Source organism: Panthera tigris, chromosome A3, assembly GCF_018350195.1.
Source record: "Panthera tigris isolate Pti1 chromosome A3, P.tigris_Pti1_mat1.1, whole genome shotgun sequence".
In the NCBI taxonomy this organism is placed as follows: Eukaryota; Metazoa; Chordata; class Mammalia; order Carnivora; family Felidae; genus Panthera; species Panthera tigris.
In genome coordinates, this window is record NC_056662.1 from 132,156,109 (window position 1) to 132,168,123 (window position 12,015).

General features: G+C 43.5%; 1 protein-coding gene across 3 annotated transcripts in view; it reads right to left on the reverse strand.

Annotated features, from left to right (window-relative positions):
- Positions 1 to 6,964: 6,964 nt before the first annotated feature.
- The window catches only part of TAF1B (TATA-box binding protein associated factor, RNA polymerase I subunit B), a 67,313-nt gene continuing 62,262 nt past the window's right edge, over positions 6,965 to 12,015 (reverse strand). For all 3 annotated transcript variants that reach the window (XM_042982519.1, XM_042982520.1, XM_042982521.1), the window contains one exon: positions 6,965 to 7,404. In XM_042982519.1, coding sequence (XP_042838453.1) covers positions 7,200 to 7,404 — 205 coding nt within the window. In that variant the 3' untranslated portion in view covers positions 6,965 to 7,199. The remainder of the gene's footprint in view (positions 7,405 to 12,015) is intronic.

The following is a 12,015-nucleotide window of genomic DNA, read 5'->3' on the forward strand; positions in this document are numbered from 1 at the left end:
TAAGAGGGGCCAAATCTGGCAGGCAGAAGAGCCCTCTCTCCTTTCAAGTCTAACCCAGAATTCCAAACTGCCTGAAGAAATCCACGTTTTTTGAAGGGTTAAAAAAAACAAACCCTGGGGTACCTGGGTGGCTCATTTAAGCCTCCGCCTTCAGCTCAGGTCATGATCTCACGGTCTGTGGGTTCGAGCCCCGCGTCGGGCTCTGTGCCGACAGCTCAGAGCCTGGAGCCTGCTTCGGATTCTGTGTCTCACTCTCTCTTTGCCTTGTCCCTGCTAGCACTCTGTCCTCTCTCAAAATTAAATAAACATTACATTTTTTTTTTTTTAATACCCAAACCAAGGGAGGGAGCATGGGCCAAATGGGTAAGGGGCATTAAGGAATCTACTCCTGAAATCATTATTGCACTATATGCTAACTAATTTGGATGTAAATAAAAGATAAAATTAAATTAAAAATAATAAAAAACATTAAATAATAAATAAATAAATAAATAACCCAAACCAAAATGTATGTTCAAAATTTGTGATATCCGCGTAGATTAACAAAATATTTAGGTCAATGTTCTATATTCTCAGGAGAAAAGATCCTCATCGCACCTCCCTGAATTAATTTTTTAATTAAAAAACTTTAGAGGTTTTTTATGTTAATCTTCTAGATCAAACTTTAAAAAAAATTTTTTTTTAACGTTTATTTATTTTTGAGACAGAGAGAGACAGAGCATGAACGGGGGAGGGGGAGAGAGAGGGGGAGACACAGAATCTGAAACAGGCTCCAGGCTCCGAGCCGTCAGCCCAGAGCCCGACGCGGGGCTCGAACTCACGAACCGCGAGATCATGACCTGAGCTGAGGTCGGACGCTTAACCGACTGAGCCACCCAGGCGCCCCTAGATCAAACTTTTAATCGCTACAGATATGGATGGATAGATTTATCTCAATATAGTAAATGAGAAAACAGGTAGGTAGGTGCGGAATAAATATACTCGCAGCTGTTTTCCACGATGTTCTGATGATCCAAGTTTGATACTCCCGACAACGAAGAACAGGAAATTCACTCAACTTCAGTACATATATGCTGTATTTGCATGGCTATGAGCTTAGACGGATCACTGACAGACAAAACAATTTAAAGCCTTTTTTTTTTTTCTTTCCAGAAGTACCTATTGCATTCTATTTTCACCCCCTGGAAGTGTCTGATTTCTCACTGTCACAATCGTTACTGGAGATGAGACCACGTGAAATTTCACTTGGTTTTATTTCCCTTTAGGGTGGTCACCTCATCTGCAAAATTATATTTCACTGTAGTGGTAAGGTATTTAATTTTTAAAAAAACATAAAATAAGTTTTGTTCATAAAAGAGATTCCACCCAAATCAACAAGTATCCCAAGTCTGCCTACTGGCAAAATAATTTATTGCTTCCCCTGAAAGGAGATGAGAAACCTGATTCCTGCTCCAGGTGGGGGAAGCCTGGGAACTGGGCACCCCTCCCTGGGCACCCAGCCCTTCCATGCTGCCCCTGCCAGCTGTGAGTTCCTCTACGCTCCTACTGGGCTCTATTTGAATTTTTTTTTTTTAATGTGTATTTATTTTTGCGACAGAGAGAGACAGAGCATGAATGGGGATGGGCAGAGAGAGAGGGAGACACAGAATCCGAAGCAGGCTCCAGGCTCCGAGCTGTCAGCACAGAGCCCGACGCAGGGCTCGAACCCACAAGCCGTGAGATCGTGACCTGAGTGGTAGTCAGACGCCCAACCGACTGAGCCACCCAGGCGCCCCTACTGGGCTCTATTACATCCATTATGGCACTTTGCCTACTTCTGCCTTATTTCATAACCGCGTACCTTTCTAGTTTAGAAATAGCTGAGGTGAGTATTCAAACAGAGCTAGGCCTTGAGGAGACCACCTCCAGGGTGTCCTGTGCCCATTTGGGGGACTGCAACAGAGAAGTAATGGCCGCCCACTCCAAGGGGCACCCACTGTACTAAGGCACGCCTGAGCGTGGAAGGGGTCCAGAGGCACCTTCGCTCTCCCCGCCAGAACATGGGAGGCAGCTGGGGGAGCTGAGGGCTGTCATTCTTCGTGGACACCCCAAGCCTGTGGGAGCTGAGCGGAGCGATCAGCACCCACGACCATCTGCATCAGAGAGCTGGCAAGGACCTTGAGGACACACGTAGGGTGGGGGCTCTTTCTCCATCTCACCCTTGAACCCAGAGGCCATCTAGGGAAGGAGACAGATTGGTGAAACAGCCCTGATCGCTTTACTAAATATTTATCCCAAAGTGGTCGTTTTAACCCTGAACAGACGAAGATGTCCTTAATTGGTAAGACTAAAGATCCAAAGCTGTATCTTTGCTGCCCTCCAGCCCTACCCAACAGGATGGAGACGAGGGAAAAGTTACAGATAATAAAATCAAGTGGCATAATTTTTGTGTATTGAATGTGGCCAAATACATTTTGACTCTGTTGGGGCGCCTGGCTGTCTCGGTGGGGCGTGCAACTTTTCATCTCAGGATGGTGAGTTCGAGTCCCATGTTGGGCATAGCGATTACCTAAAAATAAAAATCGTAATAAAAAAAATTAGGCTCTGCTAATACTGTAAGCTTTGGGGAAGCAAAAGCTGTTTAAGTCTCAGGAGAGACAGTGTAGTTCAGCAATTTATTCTAGACTGTCTGTGTGACTTTGGGCAAGGTATTCAACCTCCCCCATGTCTCAGGTTCCCCATCTGTAAAATGGAATAATAGTACCTACATCATGTAGTTGTTGTGAGGGATAAACTAATAACTCATTTATTAATTTAACTAATAACTAATAACTAATAATTAATTTAACTAATAACTCATTTATTAATAACTCATTTATTAATTTTAATGAAAAAATACGGAGCATTTAGGAAAACATCTGGCATATAACAGACCTTATGCAAGCATTTACTATTAGGTCATTCTCTAAGACTAGAACAAAGCTGGATGCTAATAGTTATAAAGTATCTCACAGAATGTCCTGGTGGTAGATGATCAACAGCTGTTAGGAATTAGTTTACTCGTAATACCCTAGCATCATAGTTTGCACATATAAGATGTGAGGACTTTGAACTTGAGAGAAAAGACCGCAATGAGATATTGCTCATTGCCTGTCAACAGACAGTCCCCCCCACCTTTCCCTGTTAATAGTACCCAAAGTTTGCTCAAATGTAAAAGAAAGATCCTTAATCCTGGGGAAGGTAGGAATGCAACAGACAGCCCGCTCCCCCGACCTTTCTCTGTTAATAGTACCCTAATTTTGCTCAAGTATTAAAGAAAGACCCTTAATCCCAGGGAAGGTACGAATGCATCACGGTCATCTAAACCAGTCATGGTAATCCTATCCCCCTTTGCTAGTTATGGTGCAGTTCTGGCCAATGGATGTAAAGAACACTCTACCAGGGGGCTTCTAGAAAAGGTTTTCTCCCCCAGAGAGATTCTTGAGAAAGTGTTTAGTCATATTCCCTCTTTGTACCAGGATTTGTCTGTGTGGAATTGTAGCATCCATCTTGTGACCCTGAAGTAGCAAGCTGGAGAACAAAAGGCCACCATGCTTCGAACCACCCGAGCGCCAACGGTCTGGGTCCCTGGTGGGATTGCTGGGCCCCTGAACCAAATCTGGAACCACTTACTTCCAGAGCTTTCATGAGGTGTTAAAAGAAAAAAAGATTACCTCTGATTTAACAGTTAGGGATTCTGTTCATTGTAGCCTAAAAGCATTTGCTTACCTCCCATTCCCTGTCATTTATTTTTGAACTTTACCGATATGTGATACACCTGTGGTTCTCACATTAGTGTGCACAGAATCACCTGGAGGGCTCCACGCCGAGTTTACAAATCGGCAGGTCAGGGATAGGGCCTGGACTTCTGCATTTCTTTTTTTCTTTTTTTTTTTCTTTTTTAGATTTTTGTTTTTAATGTTTATTTATTTTTGAGACAGAGAGAGAGACAGAGCATGAACGGGGGAGGGTCAGAGAGAGAGGGAGACACAGAATCTGAAGCAGGCTCCAGGCTCTGAGCCATCAGCCCAGAGCCCGACGCGGGGCTCGAACTCACAGATCTCGAGATCGTGACCTGAGTTGAAGTCGGACGCTTAACCGACTGAGCCACCCAGGCACCCCTGGACTTCTGCATTTCTAATAAGTTTCCAGGTGATGTCAATGTTGTTGGTCCAAGGATCCCACTTTGAGAACCACTGTGTAGATACGCAAGACATTTTTATTGAAATAAATTTACAGAAATATCCATGAATCTTCTTCCTGGCAGTGGAGAAAAGAAAGCTACTGAACAACATTTCCTAAGAACACAGATGCAAAACCTCTTAATAGTTCAGCAAAATAAATTCAACAATATGTAAAATGGATGAGAGATCATGACCAAGTGGGGTTTATACTAGGAATGCAAGGTTGGTTTCACATTTGAAACTCAATTGAATTTCAAATGTGAAACCACATTAACTGGCTAAGAAAGAGAAAATGGGGACGCCTGGGCGGCTCAGTCAGTTAAGCATCTGACTTTGGCTCAGGTCATGATCTCACGGTTCGTGGGTTCAAGCCCCGCGTCAGGCTCCGTGCTTATAGCACAGAGCCTGCTTGGGATTCTCTCTCTCCCCCAAAATATATAAACCTAAAAAAAAAAAGAAAAAAAAAAAAGAATCAAGTAGACAAAAAATAAAACAAGAATTAAAAAAAAAAGAAAGTACCATTATCTCAAAGTTGCAGGAAAAGCATCTGAAAAAAAAAAAGACCAAAAACAAATTATTAAAAAAAAAACAAATTCTGCAATCTAGGAGTAGAAGGGAACTTGCTGAACTGCAAACAGCATCCATGGAGAGCTCTATCTATACAAACCCTCTAGGAGATCCCATCTGGCCCCGCAATTTTTAAATATTACTTATATTCTGGTGTTTTCCTACATTGCCATGACCCCAGACCTCTGAACCACAGACTGCCCCCCAGCTTCGTCCTTTGACATGTCTCCAGTGTCTGATCAGCATCTCAAACTCAACGTGCCCCAAACAGAACAGATTTCCCGATCCCCCCTCTTCTGAGTTCCCCTGTGGTATACGGCCTAAAATTAAGGCCCAATCCCGTGTGGTGTCCTGACATCTGGTGAAACTGGGAGGGCCTCAAGTGGCCTAACTGCAACTTCCCCTCCCTACTCTGCTCCGTGGATCGGGTCCCCTAATCAAACACACCTCATGAAGAAGACCAAGGGGCTGCTGAGTACCAGGTTTGAGCTCCCCGCTGCCCATCGGATTATTCAAATAAGCCAATGACACCCTCGGGCAGGAACCAGGGGTCACTCCTTCCCCCTGATACTGCAGAGCCTGCCTCCCACGCTCCCCGGTTGTTCCCCGTTCCCAAGCGTGCCCGCCTCCCCTCCGCCTTGGCCCTATGTTGTGTGCTGCGTCCTCTCCCGGGTGGTAAGTACATACGATCCATAAACTGCTGTCAACCTCATCTATTCAATGTCAGGTACAGTGTGTTTGGCTAGTCCCACAACCTTCTAACCCAGCGGTTAACTTCCCTCACACACAGGGGGAACAGCAGGAAATTAAAGGAGCCCCACCTTGATAAATGGTACCTTAATTAGCTACTCGGGAAAAAAAAAATTGGGGTATTTTGATTTCTCACACCCACAACCAATCTATCACCACATCCTTATTAGTTCACACTTAAACTGTATCTGGGATCTAATCCCTTCTCGCCACTTCTGCATCGTCTGTAGTCCCCACCACCGCCGTGGCCCCAACAAGGACAGTAGGCTCTAATGAGGCCTCTGCCTCTGCACCGTGTGTTCACCACAGGGCAAAGCGGGCCTTCTAGGACACAGGTTTGATCACATCATTCTTTTGCTCAACATTTTCTAATGGCTTCCTATGACACCTTTGGGATCAAACCCAAAGCCCTTGCCAGGGCCTTGAATGCAAATTCTTCCATTTCATGTGCTATTAATCTCCCTTTCAACCATAACATTCCAGCTGCCCCGGACCACATGGTATTCCTTGAATCCATCAAGCATACCCCTGCCTCAGAGCCTTTGCACGTCTCCTCTGCCTGGAATAACCTTCCCCTGGAAGGTTATTAAGCTCCATGGCTTAGGCCATTGGTTGTACTGCATAGCAGTTGATCTCTGCTCAAGGTCACCTCCCAGGGGCCTTCCTCAATCTCCTTTGATAAAAAGGCCCACCCTTATCACCCTTGCCTTGCTTTTTCTTCATCGTATTTCCTTAGCCCAACTATTATATGTTTGGTTACTACCTGCCCCCACCCAATTAGAGTAGAAGATCCTTCAAGGCAGGGACCTTGTTTAATGCTGTCATCTCCAGTGCCTGGAATATGCCCGGAACACAGGAGTTGCTCAGCATTGCGTGAATAACCTGTGAACAAGAAGGCCTGACTTTCCAATATCCTCACCAGATAGTCGAAACCTTTATAAATCTTTGGCAATCTAACATGTGGGAAATAGTATCTATTTTAATTTGTATTTCTTTAATATGACCGGGGTGGAGTATCCTATCATTTTTTGGCTTGGCCTTTGTATTTCTTTTTTCCAGAAAGCTATCTTTTCATACCTCTTGCTCGGTTTGCCTTTTTTCTGTTGCTTTGCAAGAGCTATTGATACATGAAAGAAATTAGTCCTGTGTCCGTCATGTGCTGCAAATATATTTGCCTAACGTGCCATTTGCCTGTGGCTTTGTAGTCTTTCCCTTTTGGCTTCTGGTTTTGGGGCATGCTCAGAAAGTCCTTCTGCACTCCAAGATCATCCAGACAGCTATACTCGTTTACTTCTAACACTGTAACGTATATGTGGATGTAAAGGTTACGACGTTTGGATCTTTGATCCATCCGGGATTTCCTCTGGGGCATAAAGAATAAGGAAGCGATCTAGTTCGGAAAGCAAATTTAGCTTTAAAATACAATGAATACAAATTTCCAGGTATTATTTATAAAACTTATTTTAATTTTGTCAAGGAACATTCATAATTTAAAAAATAATACAGAGTTCACTTGTTTTCCAATACACGTTTTTAGAAGCACATTGGCTACATATGTGTGTCTATGTAAGCATGTATATGTAATAAAATTCTACTTTCCGCGATTCTCTGGAATATTATAATTTGACATTATTGTCACTATTGAGATATTTTCCCAAGAGAGTTTCGATTTCATTTTTCTCAGTATTTTCTCCCTTTCCTGGATCTTGAAGATTTCTTTTTCGTTTTCCCGTATTTTGTTTTGAAAAGTCTCTTTTCAATTAAGCTCACTTCTTCATGGAGAAAAGAGGTCTTTATCCTTAGCAGGAAGGCGAAGAGGTTTATTATAAACTGATAACTCAGAGAAAAATTTGATTCTTCATAGGTCGTCACATGTTTACAATAGCTAGAAAGGGAAGAAAAAGGAAGAAGTTATCTCAAAATGGCCATTTGGAAATGTATGCACCTATCCCTGACACATCCACTAAACAACCTAGCAAGTATATGCGGTTCGGCTTAAAACAGTACTCTGAGTTGGGAGGAAACTTGGAACACTGGCAAATCTCCTTAATTGTAGAGGACAAGAGGTCAGCACCACCCATAGCTACCAGGCCAAGGTACCGGACGCCCCAGAGCCAGGCCTCACAATTCCTCGCCCAGACGTCCTTCCGTCCCAGGTGGACTGCTCTCCTTATCCGGCTCGAGGCAAACAACGGCACACAGGAAGGGATTCTGGGCGTATTTTTTAAAATAAAAGAAAATAAATAATCCCTAATCCCCACCCAAAATAAGACACCAGCCTTGATAACGTAGCCCGCAATCTTGTGCCTATTACAGAAACAAGAGTGTACAAAGCAATTTCGCTTATCTTAAAAAGTAGTAGAACCTGAATCTGAGCAAATCTCCAACTACCACCAAATCTCTAATTACGGATCTCTAACTCATTCTAACTCTCCGTCTCTAACTATACTAAGGTGTAGGCAACCCAGGGCACAGACGAACTAGTCTCAGGGGCTGTGATCAGCAAAATGCAGGCTATGGGAAATTATACAGAACAAAAGGCCTGGGTTCTTCAACAAGTAATTTTTCCCTGCCAGGGGTAAAAAAAAAAAAAAAAAAAAAAAAAAAAAAAAAAAAAAAAAAAAAAAAAGGCATACAAGGGGAATTTACAAACGAAAACACTTAAGGAACACCTTGGCTACTTGCAGTGTATAGGCCTTATTTGGATTGAATTCTATTAAAAATTTCGTAGCAATTGGAAAAATCTAAACATTGGCTACATGTTTGATAGTATTACAGAATTACTATTAGTTTTTGAATGTCTGATTAATGCTATATGGTTTGGTTTTTAAAAATATTATGACATTTGAGATATGCTTCCAGATAATCTGGGGGTGGGGGTGAGGAGGGAGTCGGCGTGGGTGAAGCAAGTCCAGTCACGCTAACGGCAGTTAAAGCCGAATGACAGGTACAGGGAGGAGGGTTCATTAAACCAGTCTCTCTATTTTTTAATATACTTGACATTTTCCATAATAAGAACTTAAAAAACAAGTAAACAACATACACAGGATATGCGCTTTTAGGATTTATCTAACATAGATGATCCTCGGTTCCTGAAAGTTAATGTTTGCCCCACAAAACTCTGCCCCCGTCAGTTGCGACTACGGACAACTATACTTGGTTCTCTGACCTGTAAAATAGGAAAAGATACCAGTGCCTGCCGCCGAGAGTAGACAAAAGCATTGAATGAGAACATATATTAAGCACTTAACCCTATGGTTGGCACATAGCAGGGGCTCAAAAATGTTCACTTCCACTATACTCCTTTGAAATTGATTTTTGTTTTCACTTAAAGTCTGAAGACTACTCGAATGATGATATACAACAAAGCCAACCTCCTACCATATTCACTAAGAGGAAATTTAAAAGCCTCAACTATTCATCGATTGGTTTAACAGAAATCAAATATAAGCCATTTACATGAATTCTCACAAAATGGTGCCCTCTTTTCTTTTAAATTTCAGCTATTGTAAGAGAGATTCTTTCAGACAAACAGTTACAACCAAAAGGGTTGTTACCTTGGGAGGCTCTACCTCTATACCAGAAAGATAACAAAAGGCATACAAATTATTTGCTCCCATAAGGGCTTTTATTTTTAAGCTGAATCCCTAGGAATACCTTCGAAGGATTATATTCTTCATCACAAACTCAGAAAACTATCCTAGAGTTATAAGCCATCAAACTGAATATAACATACAACAGTTTGTTATTGCCAAGTATTCTGCTGTGAGAAGAACAAGGGCCAGCTGATGTTCCTTGATCTCTGACACGGAAAATAAATGAGTGTGGCAAATGGATGCTATAAGAATATGCTTACACAAACAATTTTATGTGAAGGGATGAAGCACAGGTTTACATTTAAAAGAGGGGGCAGTCAGTGTAAAGGTACATTTGAACTTCCTCATGAGAGCTTCCTTGAAAGAAGTTCAAATGTCTGCAAAAAGAATAGTTTCGCAAGTCTGTATACGTACAAAAATAAACCTGCTAACACGAGTTGATGTTTTGGTGGTCTGAAATAGGTTCAAATCTGGCATGTGACATATTTGAGTACTTTTTTTTTACTATAGTTTAAGATACTAGTTAAAATTAAAATTTTTATTTATTTTAAAAAGTTTTTAAAATATTTACTTATTTTTGAGAGAGAGACAGACAGACAGGCAGACAGACACAGCGTGAAGGGGAGAGGGGCAGAGAGAGAGGGAGACACAGAATCCGAAGCAGGGTCCAGGCTCCGAGCTGTCAGCACAGAACCTGATACGGGGCTTGAACTCATGAACCGTGAAGTCATGACCAGAGTCAAAGTTGGATGCTTAACTGAAACCCTAACCGGATGCCTCTAAAGTAAAAAATTTTAAATTCAAATAAGATTTTGGTGGGAGCAAAAAAAAAAAAAAAGTGTGTGTGTGTGTGTGTGTGCGTGTGTGTGTGTGTGTGTGTACATCCAAAGCCTCTCCATTTCCCATGGGTGGCAACTTGAAATACCATGGCTGCTCCTCTCCCTGCGGAAGGGGAGAGGAACCACGGCTCGTCTCAGGGAGGTCAAGGGCAGACACCTGATGAGCCAGTGCCTCCAACAGGCCTTCAGACCGAGCTAACTGCCAGCAACTGGCCTACCTACAGACGGGCGCTTGTGGCAACTGAGGAGTATGAGGGGCATTTTGATTCATGAAGACGGCTGGCTCCGCCTCAGGTAAGAAGGATAAACGGCCTCTCGTCGAGAGGTGCTCTTGTCCTCCTTGCCTAGTCCCCCAGGCCTGAGAGTTCGCGCGAGATTTTACAGACGTGGGTCTTCCGTGTGACAAAATTCTCCACGCGGCTGAAGATCTGCTCTCCTCAGCATCGGAACACCTCATTTTAACCATTTTGTACGGACACCTTCTAAAACCGAATGATGCGTGACTCGGGTATCTTAAACGGAGCACGTTCGATATAATGTGTTTTAGCCTTTACAATTATATTGTTACCGGCTGTCCATTTTTGCTGTAAAAATACTAGAAAATACAGCTAAGAAAAACAAACCCGAAGAGAATGCACACGGCGTGTGGGTCTTGCTCTGTGTTCAAGCGGAGACCCCATCGGGCTTATCCTGTGGCGCGGAGGGACTGGACTGCGTGTCATGAATGAACTGCAGACCGCTGTCATCTGAATTCTTCTGTCTGCTTCTGCTTCTGCTGCCGGCTCCTCTACCGTTTACCGGGTGGGTGTCACTTACGTTTGCTGTCAAGATGATTATCGGCACAGCCCTCGTCGGTGTCCCTCCTACTTTGTTTCTTTTGACGGGGCGGAGTTTGGAAATCAGACAACTCGGCCTGACAGAAATACGCCCGAAGGCAGAGTAAGCAGGCTGTGAGCGAGGGGCCGGGGGGCTTTCTGAGAAAAGTGCATCAGCTCTAGTCCTGGACCCTGGGGCGTTTTTATTGGTTCGCTGAAGCCTTTTTTGCTCACCCTCTGGTTCTAGGCTATGGTCGAAATAGGCAAGGTTGACAGAATTTTGGCGCATAAAGTCACGGTATCACTGATGCTTCGTCTATAGGTTATAATTTTTAGCCTTAACAGTCGACGCAGAGAGAAAAAAATCTCCGCTGTTTCAACTCTGGCTATGCCAAGGTCTCTTTGTAACTGTCTTCTATCACCGTATGACATCTGTGAAGAACGTCTAGAAATACACTGACTGCGCCACGGGAAAAGCATAAAGGTACAAAGAGCGCCTCCCTCCCTCCCTCGGGACTGACCCTGCAGGTGGACGAGACAGAAGGGCGCCAGGTCACCACTTCCTAACGTACTGGTCTCACGCGGGGGCCCCTCACTGGCCGGGACCACGACCTTTTCTCTTCCTTTCGATGAAATCTGAAAACCTGAAAGAGTCGTTGCGCTGACCACTGCAAAGGAATGTATCACCTCAGACACGGAGCTGACCCGGGGGTCGGGATTCCAGCATTTCCCTGTTGCTGCTAAGACGGCGGCACCCCAGTCATTCGAGACTCTGCTCAGCCTTTCTTAAGCAGTAAATTTGAATGCAGATGACTTCATTTTGTTATTTACTTTTGGATTTTCTACAGTTTACTTACCTTTGATTGACACTCAACTTAGGAAGAGAAACTCTTTAACAGAAAGTTAGGTTTCCTGAAAACAATGATCACAGTTATCATTTACGGAGATTTACTAGGTGCCAGACACCAAACATCTAATTCTCATCTCTATTTTCCACTCATTCATTCAACGAATAATTGGCGAGCACCTAGGCCCCGTTTTAGCCTCTGGGAGCTTTCATTAATTCATTAAGACAGAGTCCCTGCACTCAAGGACCTTACAGTCTATTCCAGTGTGAGAAGGCAGGCAAGTAAGCAAATATAATAACAATCTAGTCAATAGTGACAGAAGCTATAAGAAAGAAAAAATAGGCAAGGGGAATAGGGGGTGATGAGGTGTGTGTGTGGGGGGTGGGGGGTAGCTGGTG